We start from the raw sequence: 16,776 nt of genomic DNA on the forward strand, positions 1-16,776 counted from the left end.
CACAGCCCTGTTCCCCTTTCTGCCCTCTGAACCCCCCAATCCCAGCCCAGAGCCCCCTCTTGTACCCCAAGCCTCTCATCCCCAGCCCCACCCCTGAGCCCGCACCCCAGCCAGAGCCCTCACACCCCCCCCCCGGTGCCCCAACAGCCTGCCCCATCCCTGATCCCTCTCCTGCCCTCTGAACCCATTGGTCCCAGCCTCGAGCCTCCTCCTGCATCCCAAAACCCTCATCCCCAGCCCCACCTCAGAGCCGACACCGCCAGCCAGAGCCCTCAGACCCCCCCCATACCCCAACCCCCTGCCCTAATCCCCCCCACCGCCCTCCAAATCCCTCGGTCCCAGCCTGGAGCCCCCTCCTGTACCCCAAACCTCTCGTCCCCAACCCAGAGCCCTCACCCCCCCTCCCGCACCCTGAACTCCTCATTTCTGGCCCCACCCCAGAGCCCACACCCCCAGCCAGAGCCCTCACCCCCTCCCCTACACCTCTACCCCCCAATTTTGTGAGCATTCATGGCCTGCCATACAATTTCCATACCCCAATGTGGCTCTCAGGCCAAAAAGTTTGCCCACCGCTGAGTCAGAACCTTCCTTATTCAACGGAATAAGTAAAATTTGTACAGAGGAGAAATCCTGGTCCAATGAAGGCAGTGGCAAACTCCCACTGACATCACTGGGATCAGGATTTTGCCCATAAAATTCATACTTACACCTTAAGGTCTGGTCCCACAGCCTTTATCAGCGTGAGTACCTGCCCATCCTGCCTTTACTTTGAATTGACCAGCAGACTCCTGCTCGGTAAGAAGTTAAGACCTATAAATATCATTTGTAACATCCCTTTATTAAGCAATAATGTAACAACTGTACACTAACAGCCGCGAACACTGCAGCCTCCCTATTGCAAGTTGTGCTTTAGGCCATAACTGCAGAATTCAGTGGGCTACAGTATGGTGTGAAATTCCCAGAGTGCGGTAGTTAGGGGGAGTCAGCTGTTTCCCCGTCTATTTTATGCATCTGATTAAGATCATAAAGTTCTCAGGGAAGGATCCCTGCCTTTTTAGGTGTCAGTCAAAGCTCTGCGTCTTCACCCAGGGCAGTGACAAGCTCAGTATTAACGCCACCATGGGTGGGGTAGGTGGCACCTTGTAAACCCGCCCGCACTGAGCTCCAAGGGCTTTGTGAGCCAGTTTTCAAACGGCGAAACCAGCGCAGGAAAATAACGCGAAGCAGATTAGGCACTGGCCGTTCCCTGGGGCTGGAAAGGAACTGCAGGCAGCCCCGAGGATTTTTGGAGGGGGGGTGGGCAGAGGATCTTTGCCACACAAATCCCCGCTTGGAAACGGGGGGGCCACACCTTGCGCCTTTGCAGTTCTCCCCACGGTAAGGCGTAAGGGTGCAGGGAGGCGGAGAGGCGGCCGCTGGCTCCTCTTTGTGCCGCGAGTGCGCACAGAAGGGGAGGGGGCGGTGGGCCCGGAGTGGGGGTGCTGCGCGGGGGGAAGGGCAGTGGATCTGCAGCACCAGGCCAGCCTCCTGCTAGCTCCAGCAATCCGGAGTGCGGGTGGGTTGGGTCTCATGGCGCCTGCGCTGCGGAGGCGCCAGTTGCTCTTTGCAGGAAAGTTTTGGTAGCAGCAGCGGGAGCCGGAGGGCTCGAGGGTGACACCTGCAAGGAGGACTGAGCTGCCTCTTCCAGCCCCCCCCCTTCCCGCTCCCCTTGGAAGCTTTCTAGCCAATGCAGGGGAGCTGTGCACTGGGCATCGCAAGGGAAATGCAACTGGAAACCCCAAAGTGTGTGTAGCAACCTGAGCATTTCACTGAGGGGGTGATAGGAGGAGGCAGGTCTGAGTCAGCGAGAGATTCCATCAGAAGGCAGCAGAGCAGCCTGGAGTTATGGGACCAGACCCTTCACCTGCCTGATCTTGCTCAGAAGGGCACTTAGCTGTAAACCGTGACTGAGCCTTGCATGTGAGGAGGTGGTAAGTACGTAAAGCGATCCTGGACATTATGGTTTTAGAAGGGAGTGCAAGTGTAAATAGACCTGGCTGGCATATGCTCTGCACAAAAGGAGACAATTCTTTCAGGGGCTTGGGATGCTGACTTTTTTTAAGGGGGAGTCGTTGGGTCTATAACTTTTGCAAGCTGTAAACAGTCTGCTACCAAAAAAAAACCAAAAAAAAAAAAAACCAATTCCTTCAGCAAATCACTGATCCATGGATCAGTATTAGCCAGGGGGTGGACAAAGGGTATTGGGATGAGGATAACCAAGCTGCCTAGATAAGATGTGTTAAAAGTATTACTAGCTGTCTCTTTATTCGGTTAAAATAGTTTTTGTGCTGAGAAAGATACAAGTACAAAATCTTACCGAGATCTAATCATCAGACATAGTTGATACGGACAAAGTAGAAAAGTCATTTCAGGCTAGAAGTTGTGGAATCCAAAGTCAATATCACATTTCCTAACTGAGAGATAGTCTTGGGACCTTTGGCCCGGTGCAGTTTATTTATTTATTTGGGAAATGAAATCTTTGGCATTAGTTATCAGAAAGAAACTAGCCAATAAATTAAATAGAATCCAGAGAATTATTTCATGACCGCTGTCTTTCCTCCATGAGTTTGCCTGCCTTCAGTTTCGTTCACACATTTTTAGGAAGCATAAGGCAATTTCTTTGGGTGGAAATTAATGTTTAACTCTTAGCTACATGAATGTGAACACACCCTGGCCAACCTTCCTCCCCCCAGAAAATATATCTAGCAAACAAAAAGTAGAATAATGTTTCTTCTTGGATTCTGATTGTGAACTGAAATCACCTAACTCCTGAAACTATAGTATCGGCATTTGTTGGATGCAAACACTTCTTTTTCAAGCTATAATCATTCATCAATAGTTGTTAATTTTTAAATAGAAGAAAAAACATGCCTAGTAGAACTGACACTGTGCAAATTACATCATTTTGAAGTACAAACAGGGACTGGCAGAGCATCTTATGAGAAAATAGCTGATAAAAATCATGTTTGCTTTATTTCACACTGGGTGACACCCAGGAGACATTCACAATAGCCAGCAGCTGGAGCAAGTTCTCCTAGGTAAGGAGTTGTGGTGCTGAGCTCTGCACTGAATGGCTGCAGGTCTATTGATAATCCATTTTTGTTAAAGAAAGATATTAAATTACCTGTATTTTAGGCTATTGCTACAATTGGGGACATTCAGTCTTGTTCCTAGGGTGGGTGATAGATAGCTCAAGTGGAGATCTGCTTTGCAATGTCCCATAGGGCAGTGGCTCTCAACCTTTCCAGAGTACTGTACCTTTTGCAGGAGTCTGATTTGTCTTGCGCACCCCCAGATTTCACCTCACTTAAAAACTATTTGCTTACAAAATCAGACATAAAAATACATAGCACACTAGTACTGAAAAGTTGCTTACTTTCTTATTTTTGCCATATAATTATAAAATAAATCAACTAGAATATAAATAATGTACTCTCATTTCAGTGTATAGTATATAGAGCATTGTATGAACTTTTAGTTTGAACTGATTGGCTAGTGCTCTTTATGTAGCCTGTTGTAAAACTAAGCAAATATTTAGATGAGCTGATGCACCCCCTGGAAGACCTCTGTGTACCCCCACGGGTACATCTATCCCTGGTTGAGAACCACTGCCATAGGGAACAGTGTTTGGGCAACTACAGTAACTCCTGTCACATTACATTACAGTGTGTATGGCTCAGGTTGGTTGATATCAGTGACCATGTGTATCATCACTTACAATTTGCTAATTTAGAGAATGGTCCATTTAGAGAATGGACATCTGTGGTCCTGTGTAATGAAAACCAAAACTATTTTATAGCAAGGGGAAAAAATGGATGGGGGTGGGTGGGGAGGCAGCCAGAAAAATCTTCTAAAGAAATTGAACTAATTGGTAAAAATATAAATATGGTTCTATTTCTTTTTTTGTGTCACTCTAGTACATGTGCCAAAATGCCCTCTGTGTCTACTGTATATGTTGGCAGATACCTCTGATTTGATAGTATTGAAATCTGTTTCAGGTTTTCCAGCACATCTCTTCCTATAATCTTCAAACTAGTGGAGAAGGGACAGAGTGAGTGAAACTTTACTCAGCCACTGGCCTCACTGTTCAGTGTCACTGACAGACTAATGTATATGTGTTATGTTTTAATTGCACTGAGAGCTTTGGTAGCTCTTAAACTGATGCTCGGTTAGTTCTGTGTTTTAACAAGTTTCATGACTCAGAAAAGCAGCTGAGGTATTTTGGCACAGTTGTAACAGTAATTTGGTTCATTTCTGTCATTTGGATTGAGGTAGGTTTTGGTTGGTTTTTTTGTCACAGCCCTATGGAAAAACTTTCTTCATTTCAAAATGTAGTGGAGACTAGTCTGGTCATAGGATTTCACACTGTACATTCCAGGATTTATTTTCATTTTACAGTCTATTACGAGTACCACCCCTGAATGCTGAACTCTTTCAAAAATGTACTTGCTTATTAGAAGATGATTCATGTACACTCCGAACAAGGCAGTTCTCTTTCACCAGCATTTTCTTAAGGCATGACTGTCTGTTGCAGACAGGAAAATGTGTCTGCAAGCGTTCTAGTAGCATGGGGAGCCCCAGAGTAGCTGTCAGTGTTTCCATTCCCAAAGCAATTGTAATGCCATTATCACACCTGACCATGTACAAAACACTTTCTGGAGGTTCCTATCCTGCATAGCAGAGCAATATTTTGTATTGAGTAAAAGAGTGTTCAGCGCTTCTGACATAATTCACGAAAGTGTTATTGTAGCCATGTTGGTCCCAGGATAAGAAAGAGACAAGGTAGGTGAGGTAATGTCTTTTATTGGACACTCTGGTTACCTTCTCCAGACCTGAGAAAGAACTTGAAAGCTTGTCCCTTCCACCAACAGAAGTTGGTCCAGTAAAAGATATTACATCACCTGCATTGTCTCTCTGAGAATTCAATAAAACAGAACAATAGTTTCTAAAGTATAAACAGTTGTACATTGCTGAACAGTATTCTCACCAATGAACTAAAAATATGTTACAATAATCAGTGGAAATGTGCTTCATTTCTTTTCCATTTTATCTTGTTTTCTGACATCTTTGAGCAAGACTTGCAAAATCATCATTATTTGAATCTAGTTCAAGGGTAATATGGCACAGAAATGTCCTGCCTACTATTTATTTTCTTTAAAACTAGAAATGAAGGGGTAAATACTAGGTTCCCTTGGAATAAATTTGGCATGGTGCCTAATTTTGGTTTCAGAATTAGGGAACATCCACTCGCTTTCAAAAATAAACTCATGTTTCCCTCAGATAACTTTTTGAGATGATTCCCCCATATGGAAAGAAATGACATGCAGTGGTTTGCATCCCGTGATAAATTGTACAAAATTTGTTCTACATACTGTACATCAGAATAAGCTTGTATAGATATATGCCTACCTGAGTTTCTTAGGTTTTAACAGTGAAACAATAGTAATTTATTATCTGGATACATTACACAGACTGAAACAAATGTCCCACTCTGTAATCAGTTTTGGCTACTAATCTGACACCGAAGCTTTTAATTTTTTTTCTCTAGTGCCTTATTTAGGTTTCGATAAGAATTGAGATAACAGAATAGTAGCTGATGAAACGGCCTTTACATCCAAAAAACTCACAATGGGATCAGGCAGCACTAAAGACAGGGAAAAGTTACAGGAAGCTTTACACAAATGCATTAATTGCTGTAAAGCCCGCTTTAAAAAAGTTCATAGTAGGCACAGATGTGATTCATTCTTTTGAAACGTTTTCTGGGCACATGTACAGTTCCAACACACTCATCTTCTTATTCTCCTCATTGGAAGGCTACCCTCTGCTGGTTGAAACTACATTTACACAGAGAAGGGGAAACTTTCAGCTTTGGGCAAATGATGGTCTACAGCAGTGGTTTTCAACCTGTGGTCCGCAGACCCTAGGAGCCCACAGACTATGTCTAAATTTCCAAAGGATTCTGTAACTCCATTTGAAATTTTTTAGGGGGCTGCAAATGAAAAAAGGTTGAAAACCACTGCATGAAACAGTTTCATTCTTCCCCTCCTGCCCACTCCTAAATAAACCAGCTAAGGGTGAGTGGCAGTCGTGTCACCAGGAGTGGCTTTATGTGACAAATTAATTAAAAAGGGATCTGATGTATATGTCTGAAACGTCATATGTCTTAAGGGATGATCTTCATGTTGCTCTAGAACTCTGGGAAAGACAGAGGACCAAAATGAAGCCTGTTACTGTGCAGTTCCAGTAATGGAATACGTTACCTTGTGAACTACCTAGCCAGAATGACATCTATACTCATGGTTCCCACATATGGTCCTCCCTATCACATCTATACTCCTAATGGTTCCCATATATGGTCCTCCCTATCACAAGTAAGGTTAGTTCTCAGCTGACTAATGCGAGAACATATGGTTTACAGAGCTGGAATGGTAAGATTTGTTTTTGTTAGTTTGTTATTCTGTACTTTTCCTCTCACTATTTATGCAACCAGTGCTCACTATGCCATCTTTCTGCCAATTTGCAGCTGTCTAAATCGGTAGATTTAGCAAGACCCAGCTGGTTTCCAATATTAATCCAACACTTTGCTGTCTAAATCATGAATGTGTGTAAGTTCAGGATGCAAGGCAGGAAAGGGAGCATGAGAAGTCAACATTTCTAGCTGAATAAATGAGCAGCCATTTCCCAGTCTTATGAGGTCTCTGATTTTGTGATTATTATTGATTTTCAAGGCTGGCTAAGATTTTCCAGATGTTCCAGAAGTGACTAATGATCCCGCACCCTTCAAAGGGTGGGAGCTCAACGCTTTCTGAAAATCAGGCACCTTTAAGGTGTCTGTTGTTTGGCATTCAAAAATCGAGGCACCCAAAATCACTAGTTATTTCTGAAAATCATATAACCATTTCTGGGGCTAGGAACTGGGGCACTGTGTTCAGCCCCCATTCACCAAGTCCATAATCTACACGTTTTATCTGCTTTTTTAGTGGTGTGGCAGAAATCTAATTTGCTGTGAAACGCAGCTTATGTCCTGAATGTAAGAAGCCCATGCTAGGTCAGACCAATGGTCAGTCTAGCCCAGTATCCTGTCTTCCGACAGTGGCCAGTGCCGTATACTTCAGGGGGAATGAACAGAACAGGGCAATTATTAAGTGGTCCATTCCCTGTTGTCCAGTCCCAGCTTCTGCCACTCAGAGGTTTAGTTGTGTCCCTGACCATTTTGCCTAATAGCCATTGATGGACCTTTCCTCAATGAACTTATCTAATTCTTTTTTGAACACAGTTATACTTTTGGCTTTCGCAACATTCTCTGGAAATGAACCCCACAGGTTTACTGTGTGTTGTGTGAAGAAGTACTTCCTTATGTTTGTTTTAAACTTGCTGCCTCTTAGTTTCATTGGGTGGCCCCTGGTTCTTGTGTTATGTGAAGGGGTAAATAACACTTCCCTAGTCACTTTTTCCACACCATTCACGATTTTATAGACCTCAATCATATCTCCTCTGAGTTGTCTCTTTTCTAAACTGAACAGTCCCAGTCTTTTTAATCTCTCCTCACATGGAAGTTGTTCCATCCCCCTAATAATTTTTGTTGCCCTTTTCTCAACCTTTTCCAATTCTAATATATATAGTTGAGATGGGGCAACCAGAACAGTACTCAGTATTCAAGGTGTGGGCACACCATGGATTCATGTAGTGGAATTATGAGATTTACTGTCTTAATATCTGTCCCTGGCCTAATAGCTTCTAACTTTCTGTTAGCTTTTTTGACTGCCTTTGCACATTGAGCAAATGTTTTCGAAGATCTATCCACAGTGACTCCTAGAGCTCTTTCTTGAGTGGTAACAGCTAATTTAGACCTTGTCATTTTGTAATATAGTTGGGATTTTATGTTTTCCAATGGGCATTACTTTGCACTTGCCAACATTGACTTTCATCTGCCATTTTATTGCCTAGTCACGGAGTTTAGTGAGGTCCTTTTGTAATTCTTCACACTCAGCTTTGGCTGTAACTGTCTTGAGTAATTTTGTATTGTCTGCAAACTTTGCCACCTCTCTGTTTACCCCCTTTTCCAGATCATTTATGAATATGTTGAATAGCACTGGTCCCTACACAGATCTTTGGGGGAACCCGTTATTTACCTCTCTGCATTGTAAAAACTGACCATTTATTCTTACTCTTTGTTTCTATCTTTTAACCAGTTACTGATCCATGAGAAGACCCTCCCTCTTATCCCATGACTTCTTACTTTGCTTAAGAGCCTTTGGTGAGGGACTTTCTGAAAGTCCAAATACATAATATCAACTGGAACACCCTTGTCCACATGCTTGTTGACCCCTTCAAAGAATTCTAATAAATTGGTGAGGCATGATTTCCCTTTACAAAAGCCATATTGACTCTTCCTTAATATATCATGTTCATTCTGAAAGATGCGTTTTGCCTACCTTTGTCTTAGCATTGATTACTACAAATGATGCTGACTGTAAAATTATCCAGAAGTAATATTTGAATCAGACACCTGTATTCTCTGCCAGACCATGGTTCCCGAAGGGCTCCCCAATACACCTTAGGAACAGAGAACTGTTTTGTAAAGAGTTGGGGAGAGTTATTTTCTTTTTAGTTCGTAGACATCTTCTGCAACTGTTTGTTGTAGTTTATTCACTTGAGGCATTTCAGGAATGATCATGAAGCCATTATCAGTGTAACCAGCAGGGTTTCAATATACATAAGCTCAATATAATTGTGATGTTTTGTTTGTATAATCCTTGTTCAAGAGAAGTCCTGCCTGTCTTCTCCCACCGAGCACTATGGCTCCTGCAGTGATTCAGCTGTATGGCTAATTTTCAAATAAACTTCAGTTACACATTTTCTTTGTTCTCTGCTGCTTGAGACACTCTGCCTGTGGTTCATAAACACATTTACAGTCCCTCTGCGCTGTCAGAGGGTTGGTTTGCATTTCTAATTAATTTGATTTACTGTGGAATAAATCAATATGTTAGCTGAAAGTTCCTTCAGTACCTATAATCTTTTCTTCATTAGCTACCCTCACATAATAGCCAGACCTTCTCCATGCAAGCCTAAGGGGTAAAGTATGTTAAATAGACTAGAAACCCTCCTCTGTCTTAAACTGCAGGGGAAGCAAGCCTCTAATATACCAATGCTACAGAAACATGCCACCTGTGTATTTACTTCATCCATTTGATTAATTGTTAACCAAGATTATAAGCCCCTTGGAGCAGGAGCCCTCTATTTACTGCTTGTTTGTACAGTGCCTGGCACTGTGGGGTCCTGGTCTCAGTGAGGGCCTCTAGGGGTTACTGTAATATAAACAATAGATTATAAGTCAATTCATTGTAGCCTCTGAATGTAGGTATATACTAATAGCCTGGCATTTTGTTCTGCTCCTCTAAAGATGCTGAGTACCTGCAGTTCCCACTGATGTCAATGGGAGATGCTGGTGCTCAGTACCTCTGGAGAACCAGGAGGCTACCTATTTACAACTGTGCAGCCAAATTTAGATTTAGATTCCCGCTCTTGGCACCCAAATTTGAAAGTGTCAGCCTGAGGGGTTTGTTACAATGTCTGCATTGACCTAGCAGTCAGCCTAATATCCAGTAAAAGAAGAATTTGAAACAATTGGGACCATTAAAATTACTGGTTGGGAGCAGGGAACTCTTCTTAGGGGGCTTATGAAGTGGAGCCTGCGGGCTGCGTGATGTAGGCTGCCTGACATAAAACTGTACTATACCTACAATGCTACCAGTTTGCTAAGAACAGAAAGACAATCAGTTGATATCTCAGGACTGGCAGTAGACCACATAAATAATCCCAAGGTCAAGTGCAAACTTTAAATGAGCTACGATGTATTATACAGAACTTTTCCTTCCCCCAGTTACGAATCGCCTGATCCTGTGCACTGACTTCAATAGGATCAAGATTTACCCTTAAGTAGGGATAAAATTTCAGAACAATGCCAGGCATTTTGTTTGGCTAGCAAACTATTGCTTTGCAATGGTGAATGAATGTTTGCTTTAATAACCAGAGGATTCTTTTCTTTCCCCAGATTGGTGTTCAGCATGGCAGGTGTGCCAACTTTGATCCTCTTCCTGTGCACTGTTAAGGATGTTCTACCATCCAATTCCCGCTGGAAACCAACCTGGCCATCTTACAAAGTGCCAGTAATCCTGCCACAATCTACCCTTAATCTAGACAAACCACAATTTGATGCAGAAACCAAACTGGAGGTGGTATCCTCTTGTGGCCTAGAGTGCCACAAGCGCTCCCCGCTGCCGACGTATGAAGAAGTGAAGGACTACCTGTCCTATGAGACCTTGTATGCCAATGGTAGTCTTGTTGAAACTGAAGTAGGCATTTACATTATCAGCCGTGGCGGTGATGGGTCACAAAGCAGATCTCGAACAAAGAGGCAGATTTATGGCTACGACAGCAGGTTTAGCATTTTTGGCAAGGACTTCTTGTTGAATTACCCTTTCTCCACTTCGGTGAAGTTGTCCACAGGTTGTACAGGGACGCTGGTGGCAGAAAAGCACGTCCTTACCGCAGCTCACTGCATCCACGATGGCAAAAGTTATGTCAAAGGAGCCCAGAAACTGAGGGTGGGCTTCCTGAGGGCTAAAATGAAAGATGGTAGCAAAGGGGCTAATATCACGAGCTCAACAATGCCTGAAAAAATGAAATTCCAGTGGATCCGGGTGAAACGGACACACGTCCCTAAAGGATGGATCAAAGGAAATGCCAATGATATCGGCATGGATTATGACTATGCCCTGTTGGAGCTCAAGAAGCCGCACAAAAGAAAATTTATGAAGATAGGTGTGAGCCCACCAGCTAGACAGTTGCCTGGAGGGAGGATTCACTTCTCTGGCTATGACAATGATCGTCCGGGAAATCTGGTTTACCGTTTCTGTGATGTCAAAGATGAAACGTTTGACCTCTTATATCAGCAGTGTGATGCCCAGCCAGGGGCGAGCGGCTCTGGGGTGTATGTGAGGATGTGGAAGAGACAGCATCAGAAGTGGGAGCGTAAAATTATTGGGATATTTTCAGGGCATCAGTGGGTGGACATGAATGGTTCCCCACAGGATTTCAATGTGGCTGTTCGCATTACACCCCTCAAATATGCACAGATCTGTTACTGGATCAAAGGCAACTATCTTGACTGTAGGGATGGATAAAGACAATGAATCTTCCAGAAAGCACTTCATAGCCTTAATTACTTATCCAAGGAAAAGCCAAACTCCTATCATTACGAATGTGTGTGATTCTACTTTGAGATACCTGGACATAATTTATAAAATTACAAGCAGGCCACCTTGTTCTTTGGAAAGTGATTGTGTGACATAATTGCAGTTAGAAAATGTTAATTTGAGGAGGAAGAATAACTGCTGGGAGAGGAGAGCTCAGGTGGAATTGCTGACTTTGCAGTTCTAGCAGTTTAAGATTAACTTGGGGGTTGGTAGACAATGCAAAATCTGAAGGGTTTCCAAAGAGTTGTATGAAAGGAATGCTGTCGGGTACCTCACACCGGCTTTGTTTGTACCCTAAACACAGGATTGATGGAAATGTTTTCATCTGAAATTTTAAACAAAAATATTTCCATGATATTGGAGGTAAAAAGGGGTGTTTAACAACAACCCCCCACCTGCAGTGTTTGCCACCTAAATGTTGCAGTATTGTGCTAGTACATGAGAACCAGAGTGCAAGAGAGACTTCTTTAGGCTTACATTGTTGAAGATGAATGTCATGCAAATAACATAAAGGGTAAATAAATAGATGTGATTTTTCCAGTTTTAACTTTTGAGTGATTTGAGGCTTTATGAGTAACATAGGTAAGAAAATACTTTTTAAACATCTAGGCCATAATCATGCAAAGCCAGGCATGCATGGAATTTGAGTCACGCAAGCGGTGCTATTGAGTTCTGCTCACTTAAGTAGAGTTGTGCATGGGATTAAATTTTTAGCATTTGGGCCACAATTGTTAACATGACAGGGTCCTTATACATATATTGTATAGAAGGTGTATAGGGGGAAGAGAGTTGTTTCCTTTTGTGACTTATCTAGATCTTTAATCATGGAAAATTTCTAGCCGTCAGCATCCCCTCCAGCAATGCAAGCCCTTTGGGAGGGGAGAACCACCATCCTTAGTTTTCTTGGCTTCCTAAGTTGTAAGGCCTTAAAATAAATAGAAGGAGAGAGGATGATGTAGTTGTTACTGCATTTTTCCTTCCATCCCTTGAATCTGTGCCCTTCTTCCCACAGATGGATGAGAAAGAAAGAAAAGATTTGTTAACTAGATTTCTATGTGTCTCTCTGCCATCCCACTTTGACAGTGTACCTTAACCCAGATCTTGACTTCTTATTTTTTCTTACAGCATTTGGGGCAGTTTTTTTTCAGAATTGCAAGTCATGAGCAGTTCTTGACACGCACAACTCACCAGTTCTGCAGCTGTAATAGAGCTAGTTGAAAGAGCCAAATTGTAGGACGTAGTCTGAAATATGGATAAAATGATGCACCAGTGTCTCTTGTAGACATTGATGCCTGTAATTTTACTGTAGCAAAATCATAATTCCAACAAAAACTACCTTTTTATGAGTTGAGAAAACCCAGCCAAATACTGTTGTGCAGCAAACAATGTTGGTAAAACAAAGAACTTTCTACATATATTTCTCAGATGGATTTCACCACTGTATTTCAGTAACATTGCTAGGCTGGTGTCATGGCAGGCTGTCACCACTCTTTAAATAGGAAGGTGGACACTGCTTCAAACTCTAGTCTCCATTCCATCCATGCATCTCCCGCTAATTTCTGAAGCTCGTTGACTTATGCATTGCAGAGATATTACTGCAAAGTGCAGCGCTGTCTGGCAAAATGGCTGAGCTGAGCAAGATTGAGTCTAGGTAGGCTTTGTTCCTGAGCTTTATAGGAGAATTGTAATTCAGTTAAGCCTTATTTTTTCTTTCACTTTACTAATTTTTGTGGTGTGGGAAAACACACTCCTGATGGTGCTTTATCTTTCTAGAGGCTTTCTGAAAGCCATTTTTGCTAGAGCAGCCTAAAGATGTTTTTGATAGCAGGTGCAGTGTTCAAGACTGTGGAACCCTTCCTTGCTGGGTGTTTGCACTCAGATACGTACAGTTACTAATGCTTTAAAAATATGAATAATCACCATATGTATTTGACAGACTTCTTCTGCCTTTTTTATTCTAGATTTACTTTATTTTGTGGCTGTTAGCTGGAGCACTTCTGTTTGAATGTATCACAGTGAATAAAGAAAAGTAATGGAATTTCAGTGCAGACACTCTTGTACTTGTACTTGTACCATACCTGGGTTTGTAACTTCAATCTCTTTTAGCTGTTACTTATTTGTAAAGGCATTCAAATACAAGCACAGTTGTATCAACATCCTCGATGCTGTTTCTTCATTTATTTCCTTTCAGCTTTCTTTCTTTCCTCCACAGTCATTGCAGATAATCAAATGTATTTCAGTAGAGATGATTATTTAACCCTACTGAAAGGCCTCTGGAAATGCTCGCCTGCATGTGATGGTTGCATTTCCAAATCAAGAGTCATAGGATCACCTTAGAGATGAAAATGACCTATTACAACACATAGTCAAACTCATTCTTAATGTAACTCCACTGCAGTAAAGGGAGGAATGTGGCCCAATGATTCCATCTCCTGCAAAAAGAAAAGGAGTACTTGTGGCACCTTAGAGACTAACCAATTTATTTGAGCATAAGCTTTCGTGAGCTACAGCTCACTTCATCGGATGCATACTGTGGAAAGTGTAGAACATCTTTTTATATACACACAAAGCATGAAAAAATACCTCCTCCCACCCCACTCTCCTGCTGCTAATAGCTTATCTAAAGTGATCACTCTCCTTACAATGTGTATGATAATCAAGTTGGGTTATTTCCAGCACAAATCCAGGTTTTCTCACACACACACACACCCCTGAGAAAACCTGGATTTGTGCTGGAAATGGCCCAACTTGATTATCATACACATTGTAAGGAGAGTGATCACTTTAGATAAGCTATTAGCCGCAGGAGAGTGGGGTGGGAGGAGGTATTTTTTCATGCTTTGTGTGTATATAAAAAGATCTTCTACACTTTCCACAGTATGCATCCGATGACGTGAGCTGTAGCTCACGAAAGCTCATGCTCAAATAAATTGGTTAGTCTCTAAGGTGCCACAAGTACTCCTTTTCTTTTTGCGAATACAGATTAACACGGCTGTTAGTCTGAAACCGGTCATCTCCTGCAAGTGCAGGATATAGTCTCATGACAAAGAATATAATGGACCCGATTTTCCTACTCTTACGTTGGTGTAAATTGGAAATAACACCTTTGACAACAATAGTTACAGTGAGAGGAGAACAGGGGTCATTGAGTGAAAATATGGTGCATGCACTGAATCTTGTTTTTAGATGTGCAATTTTGAGAATTTAGTCCCTGATTCTTTGAAACACATAAGCACATGCTTACTTCCCATTAAAGCACATTCTTAAGTGCTTTACGAAACTGAGGCCTTAGCTCTCAGGTATTCTAAAGCATCTTAATATAAATATAGAGATGCTGTTAAGGCTGGTGGAGTGAACATTTTCAATAGGCAAGCCAACTGGTATGTATAATTTTTTATCAGTCAAATTACCAGTGTGCTTATGCAGCAAGTTTAGAAAGAGGTAGTGGGGGATCACTTTCCTCTTACCATAATCCCTATGCGTGCACTAGGTTTTTAAACATAAACTCAAGGGATTTTGTAGACATCTTGGGTGGAATTTTCATATATGCTCAGCATTGGCTTAATTGCTCCCAGTTACATCAGTGGAAGTTTTGCCACTGTTTTCAGTGGGAGCAGACTTCAGCCAATGCTGAGTGGTTTTGAAAATCCCGTTCTCTGAATGCATTTGTCTTGATGTTATAATTGGGGCATATTTTAACTAGAGAAAAGCAGCTCATCAAGGGGGCAAAAATAACTTTTGTTTTTAAAGGCACAATATGGCAAACCCACATCTAACAATATACTACATTGCTTTTATATCTCAGTATAGTGCAGAGGAGGAACCTAGATATTCTGTTCTGGTTAGTTTTAGATTCTGGTACATGGAAAGGATTACATGGGATGAAGCGAACCTCTCCTGTTACAGCATCCTTACAAGGCTGACATAGGGTAAATCCTGGTTAGTCTGAAATAACTCTCCCCTCTGGATGGAGGGGTTGATGAGGGGATGGAGGTGGGGAAGATGGAAACTGAAAAGAAGCAAGAACACAGAACATTCTCAGCTCTCCCAGGTGGCCATACTGAGCTTGTTTCACTGAGAACTGTAGAATGTCAACATGGTCCGTTGTCAGAGCAAAGGTATTCTCCTTGAATCTGTAATTGCTTTGCAATGGAATTCCCGGGCCTGGCTGCGTATAGTGCAGTGGTGATCTTAAAGTTCCATGCTGAACTCTGAGCAAGTATAATACATACTTGAAATTCTTTTCCGTGTTGCCACTTAATCTGCCATTTGTTAGCCCTTCCTGGTAGAGTGCCAACTCAATGTGCACACTGTCTTTTTCAAGGGAAGCTTTCAAAGAATGGAAAGAGCATGCCGGGTGGGTAGAAACATTTCTGTTTTCTTGGAGTGAAAGGAAATGGTGAACAGCCCAAAGTAGCAGAGAGAGGAGTGTAGTTAAATGGGGCATCAGTACAGCATACAATAAGAACAGGATTTAAAGTACTGTATTGGTCACATTTTGTAAATGATTATTTACATTTCCATAGCATTTTTTATCTGAGAATCTAAAAACACATCATAAGCATAAATTAATTAATCAAAATGCCTCTGTGAGGTAGGTAGGTAAGTAGTAGTATCTGACTTTTTAAAGACATGAGAACTGAGACACCGAGAGCTTAGGCCAAAATTTCCAAACATACATCCTAAAGTTAGACATCTACAGATAAATAAGTGGCCTCATTTACAGGTGTCCTAAACTCCCAATTAGGAGCTCAAATATGGAGCTTGGTTGTGCATAGTTAGGCAACCATACTTGAAAATTCTGGCCTAAGTGGCTCCTCCATTGTCACACAGGAAGTTTTCGCTTGAGCTGAGACTACAGCCCAGATCTTTTCCAGCCCAATCATATCCTTGAATCACAAGAACATCTTTTCCCATTTCTGCGTGGTAAATACTAGCTGGCATCTGAAAGGTGTATTACTGTGGATTCTACTTGAATGTGGATTTGTGCAGGTGAGTAAAAAAAGGGTAGAACAAAACTGGAAGGGAAAACATCTGAGTGGCCTGAGCTCTTGCCAATGGTAATGAGAAATTGGGTGAAAATTAGCAATAATACTTCACAGTTCTATGAGGCCTGATTCTGAAATCAGTTGGTGTCTTTCTGTTAACTCAGGGGGATTATTAGTCAGGCTTATAGTGCTTTTTGGCTAAAGATTTGAAAGTACTTCACTAACAACTGCTGAGTGAGTTTATATAAAATTTGGGGGCTAGTGGAAGAGAGAAGCTAATATTCTTATGCAAAGATTTTATTGGATGTCTAATGTTTTTGTTAAAAGAAAATAAAACATAATTAACAGCATGAATGTAGACCAACGTGTATGTACAGCTGCAGTTAAAGAACTAGACACCTTTGATACTCGGTCGAACATATGCTTATATTATACTAGAAATTCAATTCACTCCACATAGTGAAATTGTCTATTATGTGTAACTGAAATTC

At 42.0% G+C, this 16,776-nt stretch overlaps 1 protein-coding gene across 4 annotated transcripts; it reads left to right on the forward strand.

Annotated features, from left to right (window-relative positions):
- The first annotated feature begins 1,565 nt into the window (after positions 1 to 1,565).
- PRSS23 (serine protease 23) lies at positions 1,566 to 13,453 on the forward strand. Of its 4 annotated transcripts, none has more exons than XM_084646446.1 (3): positions 1,566 to 1,970; positions 4,038 to 4,090; positions 10,094 to 13,453. In XM_084646446.1, exon 3 carries the CDS (start codon positions 10,107 to 10,109, stop codon positions 11,223 to 11,225), a length of 1,119 nt encoding a protein of 372 aa, XP_084502572.1. In that variant the 5' UTR covers positions 1,566 to 1,970; positions 4,038 to 4,090; positions 10,094 to 10,106; the 3' UTR covers positions 11,226 to 13,453. The 4 variants fall into 4 exon arrangements, with proteins under 4 accessions (XP_084502572.1, XP_084502570.1, XP_084502571.1 ...); XM_084646444.1 differs by lacking the exon at positions 4,038 to 4,090 and adding an exon at positions 8,232 to 8,390; XM_084646445.1 differs by lacking the exon at positions 4,038 to 4,090 and having other exon boundaries at positions 1,566 to 1,974.
- Positions 13,454 to 16,776: the final 3,323 nt, after the last annotated feature.

The sequence above is a fragment of the Lepidochelys olivacea genome (genome assembly GCF_965140295.1).
Source record: "Lepidochelys olivacea isolate rLepOli2 genome assembly, chromosome: 1".
NCBI lineage: Eukaryota > Metazoa > Chordata > Testudines > Cheloniidae > Lepidochelys > Lepidochelys olivacea.

Coding starts and splice junctions, on each gene's coding strand:
- PRSS23 (XM_084646445.1), top strand. CDS start 10,107: ATGGCAGGTGTGCCAACTTTGATCCTCTTCCTGTGCACTGTTAAGGAT.